The 17,905-nt window shown below is 35.3% G+C and overlaps 1 protein-coding gene across 2 annotated transcripts in view; it reads left to right on the top strand.

The window, feature by feature from the left end:
- Positions 1–14,617, top strand: part of Mul1 (Mitochondrial E3 ubiquitin protein ligase 1) — a 37,911-nt gene extending 23,294 nt beyond the window's left edge. The window contains exon 3 of one of the 2 annotated variants that reach the window (XM_081751081.1): positions 13,773–14,617. In XM_081751081.1, coding sequence (XP_081607207.1) covers positions 13,773–14,490 — 718 coding nt within the window. In that variant the 3' untranslated portion in view covers positions 14,491–14,617. Of the gene's footprint in view, positions 1–8,542; positions 9,482–13,772 lie in introns of those variants that run through there. The other variant, XM_081751080.1, reaches the window with a different exon arrangement.
- Positions 14,618–17,905: the final 3,288 nt, after the last annotated feature.

Below are 17,905 nucleotides of genomic sequence, written 5' to 3'. Positions count from 1 at the left end.
TTTGCGGCAGGTGTACATCTGAAATGCAGGTGTTTGCGAATTAGTGGGCGTGTTAGCGGAATATACATATAAAGTACATCGCATTAAGTACTTCCATGTGTCAGGACCTTGCATATGTGCATGACAAACTGGAGACTTGGTGCCTGAATATTATATGTTTCCTACACCTGTAACATTAATGATTCACTCCAATCAACCTTGTTCATGGCATGCACCAGTTTAACCCATTTATTGGCAATCATGATCATTGCATTTTCCGTTTACCTGCACATTTCCTGTACATTGCATATAGGTGGGTTCACACTTCGCATGTACACGGAGATAGTACAGGCAATGTATTCAGTTGAAATCCCATGCATTATACATGTGTCAGAACCTTGCATAGCGAATGTCGAATTGGAGACTTGTGCCTAAATATTGCATGTCTCCTATGCCTATAACGTGAATGTTTAGCTCCAGTCCACCTTATTCACCACAGGTATCTGTTCAATCCATTTATTGGCAATCATGATCATTGCATGTTTTCGTTCACCTGTACACTGCACACTTCGCTGTACACGAAAATAAATGTAAAATAACATATTCTACATCATGCGTTTCCCATGCTATACGCTAATACATGGTATTTACATGTAATGCGAATGTCACACATGTATATTACATGTTGATAAAAAGGCACTTTTCCTTGTACTTTTCATTCTTACTGTGTTGTGAATGTTATCAACAATCCATTCAAGGTACTTAACATGTACATATTCCCTCCATTTACTTGCATGTGAATGACTACGTGTATATTGCATGTTCTCATTTTAACGTACAGGCTCTGTACAACGCGTGTTCCCGTGCAAAATTTCCAACAGAAGTTTAATACTTTTTCGACATGCATATCACCTGAAGACAATGTGCCTGTAATATTTTCTTTACATATTTTTTGCCGAAACAGGCGCCTGTATAATGCCTGTCAAAATCTGACAGGCTTTTACAGGTAGTTCCATCTACAAAACATTGCATGTTTCCTCAAAAATTTTCATAATAGGTACCAATAGTTTTTGGACAGACCTTGTACGTTTATACAGTCTCCAGCAAAAGCTCATACTCATCCTTGCATCGTTCACTGTGACTGGATAAATGTGAGTAAAGTTTTCTTGACGTAGAAGGAAAGTAATTCTCTGTGCGGTATCGGGGCAACTTAGCCAATTCATTTCAACGTTCTTGGTAACTGGAAATGTAACAAATGAAAGTGGCATAACTTTTTTACTTACCAAGATTGATCGTCCAAACCTGTTAGACACAACTACTAATTTTTTTTTTTTTTTTAATTAACAAATGAAGACTAACGAACTTGAAAGTGTGTACCGTTAGTTGCACGATAAATGTCAAAAGTGTATTGCGCCTCAATCCAAACGTTCTCAAACATCTATGGAGTGACGTTGCTTATTGCAACCACAATTCTTTCACGCAAGACATCCAGATCTTGAACCTGAGTAGAGTAAACCTGGTCCTTAACGAATCCCCATAAGAAAAAGTCACACATAATAAGATTTTGTTATTTTGTGGGTCATATCATGAACTTTGAACCTCTTCCAATCCATTCCATTGAAATGATCATCGAGAAAGTTTCTCATGACATGAGGAAAATGACTTGAAGCTTTGTCTTGTTGGAGAATGACTCTGGGTGAGATATATTACTACAGGACATATTGCTGCAACGTGTGTAGATAGTTGTTCAAATTCACTGTTGCCTCAGCGGAAAAGAAGGAACCGATAATTTTGTTCTTAATGACACTACACCACACATTCAATTTGGGAAAATCGCATTCCCTTTCGCACACTTCGTGAGGATTCTCTAGCCCCCAAATCCTACAGTTATCTGGTAACATGTCTACTCACATGGAAGGGTTCCCCGTACCGAAAACAAACACTGTTCAGAAATACATCGTCTTCAATTTTTTCAAGCATTTCTTCAGTAAATGTACCTCAGCAGCTTGTGAGCTTGTTTTGTACGCTTATGAAATTGAATCTTGTAAGTATGCAGGCGCAATCTTTTGTGCAGTAACGTATGCACAGTTGAGTTTGGGATTTAAAGTTGCCTGCTAGCTTATCGTTTGGAATTGTGGGTGCTTCTGATAATTGCAATGTGAATTATTCTGAAACCTCCCTTTTTTTGCATGTTTACCATTCATCGGTAACAACGATCCCGTTTCTCCTGACTCCTGGTCCCATTTCTTGATGGATATGTAAGTTCGTACTACTACTTTTAAACCGATTCCACAATGATACGAAAAAGTCTCTCGCCAGGGATAACACATAAGCACCTTCTGTTGAGGCGTCCACACAATGACTGGCAGACAAACAATAGTTTAACGGCTTTGTGGCACTCGATGCATTGGTAACAAAACTTACTGAGTTACTTGATACAAACGTACCGTCATTCTGATAATTTGTTTCATTGTAACGATTTTCTCTTTTACTATAGTCCTAGACACGCTGTATAAGGGTTAGAAAAAAAATTTGCTAGTTGTACTTTTGTAACGAGTATAGAAGTGCTGTGTTCTTTCGAGAAGTATTGAAATGCCAAATTCATAAATGTGATTATGTATGAGATCCTATTGCTGCAAACCATATTTCATATCATGTAAATGTAAGATTTTCCTGTAGGCTCACTATGTCGTTTTTTAATATACATATATAAAGAATAACATTTACACGTGAACATTTAATGAAATGGATTGATTGCTGTGCTAAAAGTCTTTATCACAATATTAGGCCAGTTAATAAGGGATGATTTAGGATGGAATAAGAAAAAAAAATGGTATAAAGCTGGAACCAATTTTATTTTCTTCTTAAAAGTGTTCGTAACAACATACTAATTTTGCACTCCTCTACCACCCCGTGTTTGGTCTCCATCTTGGAAAAATGGCGCCAAAAAATAGTTTTTTTTTTTTCGTAAATATCTCGTATGGAAAGCATTTTTTAGACGAAAACATATTATTACAAAAACGTAGAGCAAAATATGTAGATTATTACAAAAAAATAATGTGCATTGAATTCTCTACAAGAAATCTTCTCTTCAATTTTTGTCTATGATGCACCATTTAGATTCTGTAGGCGTCGCTAATTACGCATTTCTCTTTCAGCATCGCTTTATAGCACAACTTTAGCGAAACTTTTCTTGTATTATTTTGTTTTGGTGTTTTTTTTAAAAATAAAATATAAATTAATATGTTTTTCATTTATTGGAGGTGGCTAAGGATAAGTAATCAGGTCTATTGGATCTTCTATGTTCAAGATGTCGTCAGCTGCAAAATGTTCTGTCTGTGAGAGACTTCTCAGTGATGGTGTTACTTGTATAGTAAAAGAAAAGGGGCTGAAAACATTACTAGAGTGCAGTGTTAAAGTGAAAGATGGAAAAGAATGACTATTTAAGATACTGAAAAGATACGGATTAGGATTTAGATTTCTGGTCGTTCGGCATCTGTGGCCATGTTAGCCCGTCACATTTTGAGGGATGATGTCCCTCGGCAAGCACACTATCCGGAGAAAGGAAAGGAAGGAAGCAACCTGGAACGTAAATGTTAGGTGCTACCCTGGCATTTGCCTGGTGTGAATGAAGAAAACCAAGGAAAACCTCATTCAGGGTTGCTGGCCTAAAAAGCTTTTTACACTTTTCCACCGAGTGCCCCCACCAGGAATCGAACCCCAAATCGCTCGCACTGTGAAGTCTTACAGTTCGTGAAAACTGTAGAAAAATGTACACAAAAACAAAAAATAACAAAGCGTTGCTATCACGACGTACTTCATTATCTACACCGATAACCCTTAGGCCAGAAGTACTAAGCTTTAATTTTCATGAAGCCTGCCTGTTTTGTGGACAATGCACATCAGATGAATTCTTAAAGAAACAAAGTAAGAAAAAAAAAAAGTGAGTGAGCGTGAGAGTGTACATCGCGTCGAGACCATTCAAGTTAAAGATTCTATTATTGAAACAGTCGACAGAAGAAATGACGACTGGGGCAAAGAAGTAAGAACTGGCAATTTAGTTGCTGCTGAAGCCAGATACTATTCTACAAATTTTCTTATGGAATGAAACGTTGTCTTCCGAAAGATAATGTGGTTTCAGATGCTGTGGCTCATGCTATCAACTACCTTGAAGCTAACAAGGAAGAGTGCCAATTTTCATTCACTGAAATTTTTCAAGATTTTGATGATAGACTACCAACTGATAAAACAATAAGAACTAATCTGAAAGAAAAGTACTCAGAAGTTATTATATCAACAAACAAAAACAGAAAGCACATGATTTGCTTCTGTGATATAGAACATAAATTCTCACGGATGCATTGTATGATCACTAAATGCGTTAGAATATGAACGAAGAGAAATTGAGAATTGTAATGACAACCAGACAAATAATTGCTGAAGATATCAGATCTCAGGTTTACGAAACGGATGAGTATTCGTCAGCAGATAATTTTTTGAATGACGTTAATTCATTCATTCCTGAAACCTTAAAATGCCTTCTCGGCACTATTATCTTGAAAAACAAGAAAGGGAATACTCTGAAAATGAAACTGTGACCAATTGTAGTGAGTATGTTGACCTTTTGGCTATACTTACTGTTTTGAGTGGGTCAAGAACAAACGTATGTATGTTAAAACAAGGGAAAGGGAACGGTGAGAACAAAGTGTACATACCACATTACATGAAATACAGCTTAAATATCAAGGATAATATACTTTTCCTTCATGCGTTTAGCGGGTCTGATACCACTTCAGCGTTTTTCAAACTAGGTAAATCGAAGTTGTCAAGGTGCTAGAAAAAGTGCAGAACTACAAGAAGCTGCATCTGTTTTTAAAAGATGCTGACGCTAAACGCGACCAAATAGTCGAGACTGGAAGAACATTTGGTCTTCAACTGTACGGTGGCAGTAACAGTGTCTCTTTTCGAGACCTGAACTGTCAGTGTTTTGCGAAATCTTTACCTAAAGATAAAATCACTTTGGCTTCTTTGCCCCCACAGACGCTGTTCTTCAAAATCATTGTTTACGAACGTATCATCAAGTTCAGAAATGGATGGAAAATGACCTACCTCCGACTAAGTGGGATTGGAGAGTCTCAATAAATAAACTAGCTCCTATTGTAACAGATAAAGAACGTGCACCCAAAGAACTTCTTTACATTGCATCATGTATGCCTGAAAGGTAGCACAAAAAGCAATTTTAGTTGTAGGAAAACTGTATTAAAGTGTTCAGTGATCTGTGAACATTGCCAAGGACTATCGTGCTCAAATTCTGAGATTGTTATAGAAGAGGAAGATTATGATGATCCTGTTGATACACAACTAGAAGAAGTATTCTCTATAAGACAAAAGGTAAAACCACCAGAAAATGACTTTGAGTTTCACACGAATACAATAGTCCTGAAGAGGAAATCTCAATGTCTTATTTGTTCATTTGGTTTACGTGAAGTAAATTTCTTTCTTTGGAAAAGATTATTGTTTAATTAATATACGTACTATTTTATTATTACATGAAAATATAATTTTCAACAGCTATACGCCTTTACTAGGTTTAGAAGTTGTATTTTATAACGAAGTAAAAAACTTCAGTTGTTGTAAAGAGAGAAAAAATTATAGTTCCGCTGCTACAAAGCGATGCTGAAAGAGAAATGCGTAATTAGCCACTCCTATAACATCTAAACGGCGCATCCTAGAGAAAAAGTGAAGAGAACAATTCTTGTAGAGAATTGAATGTATATGTACTTTTTTTTTTTTTTGTAATAATATGTTTTGCTGTAAAATTCTTTTCATGCGACTTATTTACCAAAAAAAAAAAAAAAATAATAATAATAATAATAATAATTTTTGATGCCTTATTTCCAAGATGGCGGCCAAACATGGGATGGTAGAGGGGTGCAAAATTAGTATGTTGTTAAGGACACTTTTATAAAGAAAATAAAATTTGTTCCAGCTTTCCACCGTTTTTTTTTCCTTATTCGACATTTCATTGACTGACCTATATATAAATTTGTATATAATTTTATTGAACAGTGCAAAGTAGTCTATGGAACCCTTACTAGTCTTTTTCGTAATATTTTGTTAGTAATTTTCATAATTGGTTGGCTGGTTTGGAGTTTAGGGTCCAGTTCAGCACTGAGGCTATATAAGACGTAAACTACATTGTAACATGGGATCCGAACCACATGACCTCCTACTGGGAATCGAATTTTTCGAAATTGTTGTAGTTTCTTTGTACAACGTGAAGTTGAATGTAGAATTTAGTATAGTTGACCTATAAGAATTATTACTACTACTAACGTAAGAGGTCATGGTAGCTCAGTGGTTGAGCGCTCACTGCGAGTGTGAGGGTCCCGGTTCGATGCTAAGCAAATAAGTTGGTGGTGGACAAATGTTATGTCTATTGGCTTTACCGGAATTCTCCTGTTTCCATCCACATTTTCATTCTACCAATTATTTCTTGATAATTCATTTTCATTAATCATCCGTTTCCTTTAGTCCAAAAGGGCGTAATCGAGAGACAAATTAAAAAAACTATTATTATTATTATTAAAATAAAATCTTTTAACATTCCTCAGATATACTCTGTGAGGCTAAAGGAGATGGATATTTAATAAAAGTAAATTATTGTGAAAAATTGATGGAATGCAAACGCGGAAAGAAACCCATGGACAGGATATATTATATTATTATTATTATTATTATTATACTTGCAAGATCAAGACTATAGTTTAAGGTTGGTGTAAAGGGACAAGCTTTGCCGATAGATGTCACTACAGTCTTCGTATCCCTCTTATGTAGTTTTTACCTTTCACGAAAATTCACGATTTCTCTTACAAGTTTCAGCCTAGAGAATTAACTTCATAACCTATCGAAGGCAACAATCCGTGCCGATTTTTTTATTTAGAATTTTCTTCATTGTTGAAACAGTTATATTGTTAAAGGTTTGAATGTCCATTTCAACAATCAAGTCATTTCAGCAATGAAGAAAATTCTAATTAAAAAATCGGCACGGATTATTGCCTTCGAAAGGTTATGAAGTTCCTTCTCTAAAAATTTGAAGTCTCTATTTTGAAATTTGTAAGAGAAATCGTGAATTTTCGTGAAAGGTAAAAAATGCATGAGAGAGATACGAAGACTGTAGTGACATCTATCTGCAAAACTTATGTCTTTAAATCAACCTTAATGTAGTTATTTGGAATAGTATATGTACAACATTGGCAACAAAATTGAGTCAGTTCATAAATGTTTTATTAGGTTACTATGCCGTAAAATGAATAGAGATTACTACTCACGTATAGTTCATTCAAGGAACGTTCAGTACCTCATGTAAACAAATACACGTGGTGATTGTTTCATTTTATTGGTTAAAGAGCCTTGCCGCATCCATGCGGCAAAAGAAAATAGTCCATTGTCAAGTAAGCTGTTTTTCAACGTTTTCGTTGCTTATAAGACTCATTACCAGAAATACAATTTACTTACAGTAAAATAACAGAAACAACACTCTATCTAAGAACTAAATTTAATTAATGCAATAAAAGAGAATACGCATGCGTAGAAACTGGGTTTGGCCCACCTTATGCGCGAATCACAGTTTACAATATGGCTGCGTGCGGGGAATATGCAAAACGCCGACAGGGTACAAGCACGTGCTTCTCGAAAGAAGCGGTGACTGATAGCCAATCATCCGATGACTGGCGGAGTAATACCATTCTACAATGTTTACATCAGGATCGGAAGGTGCGTTGAATGAACTTTAGTTATGAATACGGGAATCAATTTTGGGGATTACAGGTATTAAGTGACAGGAGAGGACTTACTAAAAGAGATTTTATTCAGAAAGTACTAGACAACAGATATCATAGTGAATACTGCTTACGTAATATAGGTATAAGGGTACCAATGCATAATGTGAGCAATGTATCAACATTAGTTCCCTTGAATCCAAAAATCTGTAATTTTAAGAAGAACGACAAATTCTTTTAATTTAGTTTAATTTATTTTTATCAGTAGAGAAGCATAAATTTTAAAGTTTGGCAACTATTATTTTGTAGTATTTTTGACGATATGTCTGTTTTGAAACTGAAAATATTTGATATTAGCTTGTCAAGAAATTAGTATTTAATCAGGTACTAGTATTGTTTCAGTTGGTAGGTTATATTGTATGCAATATGTGTTTATTTTTATCTGATAAGGTGCTATATTTTTGCCATTAGGCTGTTCATAGCATAGAAATAAACATTATTATTATATCTTTGATTAGGCAATGGTGTCAAAACTTAAGATTCAGTGTGGTGTTAACATTGATTAAATTTTATTTGGAACGATTAAATAAATAAAGTGTTGCGACATAAAATTAAAATTTGGAAATATTTGGGAATTTGAAACATAATATCTTTCACTTATTTGTTACATTGTGTTTATTAATATAATAGAACGGCAAGCGTCCATACAATCCTTAAAAGTGAAAGTGTATCTTCTGAATAATAGCAACATGTACATTTATGTAGACGTGTTTTCTTTCCAGGTCTGAACACCAGCGTATGATCCGAGAAGTTCACAACGTGGTTCCATTCGTAATCCGAGGAAAATCAGGCAAGGTTGAAGTTTTGGACCCATTATCATCAAATTATTTGGACTTGACAACTATCTCAGATAAATTTGAACCCAGTAATCCCGGGTTTTTCTCTCATATTTGGGGTTTCTTTATGGGTATTCGACAACGAGGTCTACAGCAGACTGAGGAAATGTTAAAGGAAGGTGCTATCGTGACTGGAATTGGGGAAATATTGCTTGCGGATGATGGGATGAAACTGCAGCCACCACTAAATGGTGTTCCGTTTTTTATTACAACTTTACCACTCTCGTCACTTATTAGAAAACTACAAGAAAAGAAAAGATTGTATAAGTATTTTACTGTTATATTTGGATCTGTAGGTATATTTATGATCGGTCTAATTGTAAATCGATGGTGGAAAAGCAGAATGCGTCGTTTGGAAGCTGATAAACGACGGGAAATTATAGAAGCCAATCGTAAAGAGAGACGAAGACAAGCACGGGATGTTGGATCAGGTGCACAAAATAGTGGTGAATCACCTGAAGTACCTTTGTGTGTCGTCTGTCAAACAAATCCACGTGAAATTATAGTACTTGGGTGTGGACATGTCTGCGTGTGCGAAGATTGTGCGGAAAATATTGGTGATTTGTGCCCTGTGTGTAGAGGCTCTATAGAGAAGTTACTCCCGGCTTATATACCGTAGGAGTTTTGTAGGTGTACATAACGCGAAGTAAAGTGTAGAATATCGTCTGTGATAAATGCAATTAAAAGAAAATTAATTTTCTACAATTACAGGTAATGGTTTCAGTTTTTGAAGTTTGTTTGTGTTAATATTTAAGAGATTTTATTTGAAATGAGTTGACTGCATAATGTATGTTGCGGTTTGGAATAAAATATTTTTGAAACCTGTTCCTTTCTTTTCCTGTGTTTGATGCTTTACATAGAAGAGTTTAAAACAGCAAATCCAGATTTTAAAATAACAAAACAAATATATATCTTTTTGAAACATCATCTTTTGCTCTTATTTTAAAGAAGTATACGATTTTCTGTTAAGTCAAATATCAAATCATATAAAGTAGATGTAGTGGTATGTTCAGTGTGTTTTTATTTCATATACATTAGTTAATTTTTAGTTTGTGAATAGACAGAATGGTCTGGCTTGGCACACTATTAAGGATAACTATCACAATATTTCACCTAATCGGATTATGGTTACATCAGTTGTGTTCAGCTACTGGAAGTATACTTTGGCTACAAGCCATAAAGAGATTTCATGATTTGCAACTCCCTCTACACATTTTCTTCAGTCTTGTAATGATACCACTTAGAGTAGTTTCAACTGAACACTTTTTGTACTTATATATACAGTAAAACCTGTTAAGTTGGCCACCAGTCTATCTGGCCTCATCCTTAGAACCTGCATTTTCCTACAAGGCACGCATTCCTTATTATTCTGTAAATTGGCCACCTGTTTATCTTGCAACTTGGCTACATTGAAGCAACTTTATGTTCTTCTGCTTCTGCGTATGTTAAATTCTTATTCTGGTAATGTTAAATTTACCTCTGTAGTTTGGAAACATAAACATTCGGCAGTATACGCGATCTTTATTTCTTACGAACACAAGGAAGGAAGGACACTTGTCTATTGAAAGTAATTCCTCCAAAAATACAACAGCCGATACGACCATTTATTACCTTATAGCTGTTATCAGCGAATGTGTGAACAGAAAGGTGTCCGTAACCTTGTACTCTTCCCATCCATATTTTAATTTACACCAGACCTGACAGATTTCTTAAGCTATAGGTATCTTTTATTTTCGTCACGTGTTTGACGCTATTTGGGGACAATGCAATTTAACAAATGATGATCTAATTCATGTTGCAAGTAGGAGGGGGAGACATAACTCTTCCCGCTGCATGCAGGTCAAAATCAAATAGCATGTAAATCTGTTTATGAGTCCAGAACTAAAGGCCGGTAACGATGGGGCGATATGGATGTTCCGGTTTTCCTGAAACTAATGATCTGCATCTTTTGTCACAGGTGGAAGAGAGAAAAGAATAAAGAATGTATCGTAGCGGTTTGTTGTTAATGAGGATATTGAAATCACAACATTCAAATCATAGAATCCAAATGGGAAACTCAGATATTTTTTACATTTAACGTATTTATAGTGCAATGGTAATTTACTATGTACTATTTGGTTGCTTGGTTCGATGCTTTTATTCAGGACCAACCTATATGAAATGTAGGCAGAATTACAGGATTTCCTTCTGCGATCGAGCTCGGATCTGTAGCGCCAAAGCTGTGGACGCTAACCGTATTGCCAAGAGAAAACTCTGGTGTATATTATTATTTGTAAGATAGAAACTAATGCGTAGGTAATAAATAGCTATTCCATTAGAAATGCGTACGGTACTATCTATAATAATTATTGTTTTAAAATACATTTATTTTCTGTAAGCTAGCCACCTATCTAAGTTGGCAAATTTTCAATGAAACCGATGGTGACCAACATAGGTAGATTTCACTGTATATATATTGCTACGAAGGAGGTTCAGAAACTAAGGCTACAGGGCCGATATTTCTGGAGTTTCGTCTGTTATAGAGGAATGAGAAGTATACGGTAATTGTAATACATAGAGTTGGCAACTATGCAGGGTTTCAGTCACCCACCACCTACTTCTCTAGTTGTAGGTAAACACAAATGGCAACTCGTATAGAGAACTGGTCTCGCGAAGAAGTCTGCTTCGAATGTGAAATGACTGTGACTGGTGGCTTGCAGAGGTTCTAAATAACTGAAATCGTCGTGAATTTTATTCTACCACATGGACCGTCTCCTGGACATAGATTTCCACCTGCAAGATAGCAATACCACCATCAATGCTCACTTCTATTTCACGTGTTTTAAAGATTGTGGGTGCCTCATTTCCTATTTGTTCTATAGGAAAGCATCATTCAATATTAAAGGAAGATATTGATGCAATTGAATAGATTTTTAGTTGATCGAATTGCTAATTTCAATCCTAAGCACAGTGCACAGAAGTGATGTGCTTTGGAACTTGCACGTATATTTTGGAAGCTTTAATATCTTTGAAATCTGTGTCTGATACTTATCTTTATGCAGAATTAAAACAAGACTAGATTTTGATTTCATGAGACCAGTATGTAAGTGTGACTAACGGAAACTAGTTTAATGTATTTCAAAATTTTCAGTTGTTTACAAATTCTATTCAACTCAAAAGTGGAAGTTCCCCTTTTCAGAGCATGTAGTAGTGTATGGTACTGATCAGGTGATTACCTGTCACGAATTTAGAATTTTTTGGGATTGACATTTAAAATATGTATAGCCTATTTGATTTAAAAAAAAAAAAAAAAAAATCAGTACACAAAACTTGGACGTATATTTCCAAACGAAGGATATCATTTTAGTCAGTAAATTATAACGTTTCAAATAAAATGAAAAGCAACAAAATATCTTGAAGTGTTCCAGAGATGGTGCATTTTAATATTTTGCCGAACTTCTGCACGTAAGAAGTAGCTCCCGAGGCGATTTTTTTTTTTTTTTTTTTTTTTTTTAAAGATGAAACCAAACAATAGGGTTTCTTACTTCGTCGTGAATTTTAACATGTTAAGTTCTATAATATCTGATACATCGAGGTAAAATTTTTTTTTCTTTGTCTGCCTGAATTGATCTAGATTATGTCATACAATTTAGAACTGCACACGTTTTTTCTCAAGTGATGTTTATTGTATGTTGTGTTTCTTCTGAATTACATCTCAGTGTGATTCTCAATATTCTGAATAACTTTTTCTAAACGGACAGATCCATTTTCTACGATCTTTCTTGGGGTTCAGGCAGGTACACCGTATATATGACTTCGCGGATCTTGTTTTCGAGTTCGTGATGAGTTCGGAGTTCCTTTGTCCACTCCGTAGAAAGTGGTCACAGGAGATGAGGTCAGGGCATTGTGCAGTCTATTGTGTGAGCCCCCGACTGCCTATTATCATCCTGGAATATGCCTATTGAACCAACTCATAACAGATTAGGCGAAATGTGAGGTAGGCGCCGTCTTCCATCAGCTTGTGCACCCTTTCGCATGCAAGAATTCTTGACCGTATAAACGTTTGTAACATTTCCAAGTTCAGCTTTCATAGTATTATACAGGAGACAGAACCCAAGAATACGGGAAGTTATACTGCACTGAACTGTTACTTTTGGCGTATTTATGTGGAGGATATTCATTTGGTAAATAGTAACTGTAATGTTTAATAACGAACCTTTAATTATGAATATATCAGCATCTCTAAAGAATAAGTTATCTACAAGATCAGCATGCTTTTCTTTGATTGGGGGCGGGGTATGCGAGCGAAGAGGGTGAGGTTTGGTATGGTCGAACAGTCTAAAGCGTTAGGCTAACGATCACAAACCTGTTCGTCGCTGGTTCGAATCCTTTTAAGTCATGAATGATAGTCATTTCACCATATGTTTCATTATCGTCATTTATTTCTAATAGGGAGTTATTTCCCGCGCATCCTGTGTATTTCATACTTAGTTTTCCTTTACTTTACATCCTTAATTTTTCCCTAACTTCTGTTGAAAATTGTTTCTCCTAGAAAATTGGCAAGATGAATTTATTTACAATTAAAATATCAGTATATGTATACTGATATTACAAGCTTGAGTATACATTTTAAAAGTTGATTTGTATAGTTAACTAATTATTCCTTTTTAAAAAATGCGCTGTAGTGTGCACACATTCCATTCGGCAAATTGTTACGTAACTTTCGGCACCTAAGAAACATGGTGTTAATCGGATACCTTTCGTCCTTTAATCCACCTGATGAATCTTTAGGCGAAATATTGTTATAGTTATTTTTAATAATCTAAATAGGCTATATTAAAATTTACAATAATCATACGAGATACCTACAAGACTGGTTAATTTTAGAAGCAAAAGTTCTTGTAGCCGATGCATTATTTCAAGCTTCAAGAAAAGCTTGTGGAAATAACTTTGAAAATATAGAGATTCACATATAATATAATTAGGTCACCAACTAATTTTTAGCGGCGCTTTTTAATAAGAAAATAATATTTTGATAGGAGCACTAGAAAGTAACCTTAGACTCACTTGTAGTATTATTTCCTGGTAAATGACTATAAGGTGGTAGCTACATATTGAGTGTATTTTAACTTTCTAGGTCTGAAGATCAACGTTTGATCCGACAAATCCATAATATAGTGCCATTTGTTATAAAAGGAAATGGCATTACTGTCGAAGTAATTGATCCACTGTCTGCCGACGTTTTAGATCTGGTGACTGTGGCTGAGGCATTTGAACCAGCATCGAACGATTTCATTACTGATATATTGGGTTTTTTCTCGGGAATTCGTCAGCGTGGGCTCCAAACCACAGAAGAAATGTTGAAGGAAGGTACCATAGTTACAGGAATCGGAGAAATAATGTTCACAGATAATGTTATAAAACTACAGCCATCATTTGAAGGAACTCCATTTTATATCACAACGCTTCCAATACAGAATCTTGTGTCAAAACTTAAATCTCAGGAAGCTTTTTCTAAGTGTTTCACAGTGATTTTTGGTACATTTGGATTCATATTAACAGTTATGGTTATCGCAAAATGGTGGAGAAAGAGATTAGAAAGTATGGAAATAGAAAGGCGAAGACAAAGATTAGAAGAAAGTCGCAGAGAAAGACGTCGACAATCTAGAAGCATCAGCAGTGACCTAGCTGTTCAGCTTCCTCCTTGTGTTGTTTGTCAAATAAATCCTCGCGAGATGATCATTTTACGCTGTGGACATGTGAGTATATGTGAAGATTGTGCTGAGAATATTCGCGGTTTGTGTCCAGTGTGTAGAAACCCTGTAGAAGAAATAGTTCCAGCATATATAGCTTAAAGAAATCAGACTGTCCTCGATGTGATAAATCCATCATATAATTTTATATACATATTTTATTTTATTTAGAAAAAATACGTCATGTGTAAATAAAAAGAATTATAACTTGTTATTTGTGAATTATAATTGCTCAAATATGCAAGAAAAACTCCACTACAAGTATTGGCATTTCTTCCTCCCGCGACTTTTGACACTTACGAAGAAATATTGGAATAAAACATAATATGAATAAACAAAAGTACTCACCAATGCAAGATCTCCTTAAATTTACAATTAGTTGTCAAATTTTTGAATGCTTTCGGTTTTCTCGATCTTGCCAAAATGAAAGCGAATAAAGATAAAATAAGGGAAACGATAGACTTAAAAGTACAATATTTACAAGAACACTTGCAGGACTGGCTCTGTAATGTAGTTACAAAGTTACGTGCCTTCCAATTATCCAATGGCGTGGGAGACCCGGGTTCGATTCCGGCGGGAGCTCATGTGGTTCGGATTTCACGTTAACAGTAGGTCCCGTCTCATATAGCCTCGCTGCTGAAAGTGACTTTAAACTCAAAATCACTCCTCACTCCAATTAATCCGAAGGAAAATACTTTTAAAAAATATCGACATTTATTCCTGTATACGAACGAGGAAGACCGAACACAAATTTTAGTTATTTTAATATGAAACTTGCAACCTTGGTTGATGTTCATGAGAGATTATGCAACTGTTCACGTGATCTGGCTTGGTTCTTTCTACCTTGCTGTCTCAGAACAGCCCTTTAAATGTTTGGTTTAATGTTCAATGTAATCAAACATTTTTTGTTTTCTATGCCCTTGCGGTGACTGAAAGGTGGGGAAATTGAGTGGAGCCAGCCTGTAAACTCTGTGTTGATTATGTCTTAAATCGAAGGAAAAGAGACTCAAAGGGTGGATTTTTTTCTGCTTTCCGCTGGAGAAAGACTGATTCATTGTTTCAAGGGCCACAGAGCTGCGCAGTAGGTTTTCGATGCGACATTCACACATATAACAAATTATTATTCAGGAAAATGCAAAATACTTTCACTTTCTGAATTTAGTAATACCTGATGTAGAACTATGTGTACTTTATTTTATTTTATTTTTTATTTTTATTTTATTTTATTTCTCTCAAAGTCGAATGAATACTCTTAAACTACATTTTAAGTTGATTCACCTCTCAAATGTTGCTGTGAAGAATGTATGCACAACCACAGACAATATGTAGTTGTTACACTCTGTTGTTTCTCTTGTAATTCAAATAAATAGATATAAAATTCAATTAATCCTTAACCACCGACGTCAGAGTTTTTCACGTAAACCCCGACGTGAGTCTCACGGACTCCGAAATATAATCTATATATTTTTGTACGCAAAAATTACTGTTTTTAGAATTTTATTTCTTTTACTTATTTTGTAATACTTTATGTATATGATAATGTATTATCACATAATTGAGTTGAAAAAAAGCAAAGGGTACACACTATATCAAAAAATCAACTAGGTTAGCAATATGACCATATTACATTGGTCGCATTTTTCATAGCTACAGAGTTTATTTACTGTTTCTAACAAAATGCTGTTTCTTTCTTGTTAAATAAAAGGATATCAAAATACACTGAAACCACAGCATCTTTAACAGATACAATAGTTTATAAACCTGCAGGGCACAAACATCTCCAATGTTTTTGCACTCTACTCCTTGTCTCTTTCGTCTGTAATAAAAATCACTACTAGCACATTTAGCCTTATCAGATGAACTGTCATTGTCATTTTCTGATATCTCCGACTTGCTTTCATGGTCACTTTGACTGACGGCCCTTTCATCATCCACATCCGAGAACAATGCATAATACAAATCCCTACTCACATCGTTCATTATTCCCGTGATTTTCTCTACAAATTTTGGTTCAGAAGCCTTAAATGTGGATGCCAGAGACATTTTCAAAGTGGATTGTAACGAAACAATTCAATTTCGACAGATATCACAATTTAAATTCATCTTATCAGCTGGAAACAGTAAATCAGGTGTGGCACAGAAATGTTACGTAAACCCCGACATGGAGTCCCACGGACTCCGCGCAAACACTCGAGCAGCACAGCAAGCCGGCCGCAGAACAGCGTTCAAACTCAACTGACTAGCAGATACTGAGAAGGGCGTGGAGCTACAAAAAATATAAAAGGACATATATATAGGTATCACATTACTCGCGGAGTTCATCGGGGGTTAAGGGTTAATAGAGAACAGCAACATATCGAAAAATAAAATTTCGCGATCGGTTGACCGTCTCAGAAACACGTTACATCTCCATCATTAACTCTACTAAAACCGGAAGTGGTAAAAATCCACTACAACTTTCGGTTTCAAAATTGATCTACATAGAGCAAAAAAACAACATATAGCGAGAAGTGGCTTTTTGGAATCGATCTAGCTTACTAAGAATAGGTACCATCTTTTCTCTTAACACTATATTCAAACCAGAAGTGGCAGAAATTAAGTACTTCCGGTTTTAACGTTGATCGCCGTAGGATATAAACTATAGTAGATAGCAAGAAGCGATTTTTTGTAATCAATTAAGTGTCCTTAAATATATATCATTCCTACTGTAATCTTTCTACTGAAATTAGAACTGGAAGAAATCAACCACTTCCGGTTTGAACGTTGATCGTAATAGAGTGAAAACGGTAACATATAGCAAGAATCAGTTTCCTCCAATTGATTGAGTGTCCAAAGAATATAATCAATCTCCGCTCTAATATCAACGTTTTAACGTTGATCGCTATAGAGTAGAAACAGTAATATGTAGAGAGAGAGAGACGGGTTTCAGGTATCGATTAAGCGTCTCAAAATACATTTCATTTCTTTCTTAAGTCTCTACCAGAACAGGAAATGATAGAAGTCTAGTATTACTTCCGGTTTCAATATTGACCTGCATAGAGCAAAGGTGCTAAGAGATGGCAAGAAGTAATTTTATAGGATCCATTTAGCGTTCTAAGAATAGGTACCGTTTTCTCTCCTAACTTTCTATTCAAACCGGAAGTAGAAGAAATCTGCGGAAATGGGAGGAAAATGCGTTTTTCACTATCACTGCGATTGTGATTGTATAATACACCTTGACATTGTATAATAGAAAATTTCGTAATACTGTAAGTACCACTTATAAAAAAGAAGAAAAAGCTAGTATTACACTCTGCTGTATTAAAACTCAGGAGGGCTATATTGATGAGCTGATGAGTATTTCTCTTGAACTACAAGTGTTTTCTGTTGGTTGCTCATGGGAAGCTTTGATCAGGGCCGGATTAAGACCATTGGGAGCCCTGAAGTGGCAAGATACATAAAGCCATATTTAAAAAATTAGTTATTGTGAAACAAAACCGAATCTGCTGACTATGGCTTTAAAAAAAAAAGAATATTC

The sequence above is a fragment of the Thermobia domestica genome, chromosome 3 (assembly GCF_964235325.1).
Source record: "Thermobia domestica chromosome 3, izTheDome1.hap1.1, whole genome shotgun sequence".
Classification (NCBI taxonomy): Eukaryota; Metazoa; Arthropoda; class Insecta; order Zygentoma; family Lepismatidae; genus Thermobia; species Thermobia domestica.
This window is presented reverse-complemented; position numbering and strand designations above follow the sequence as displayed.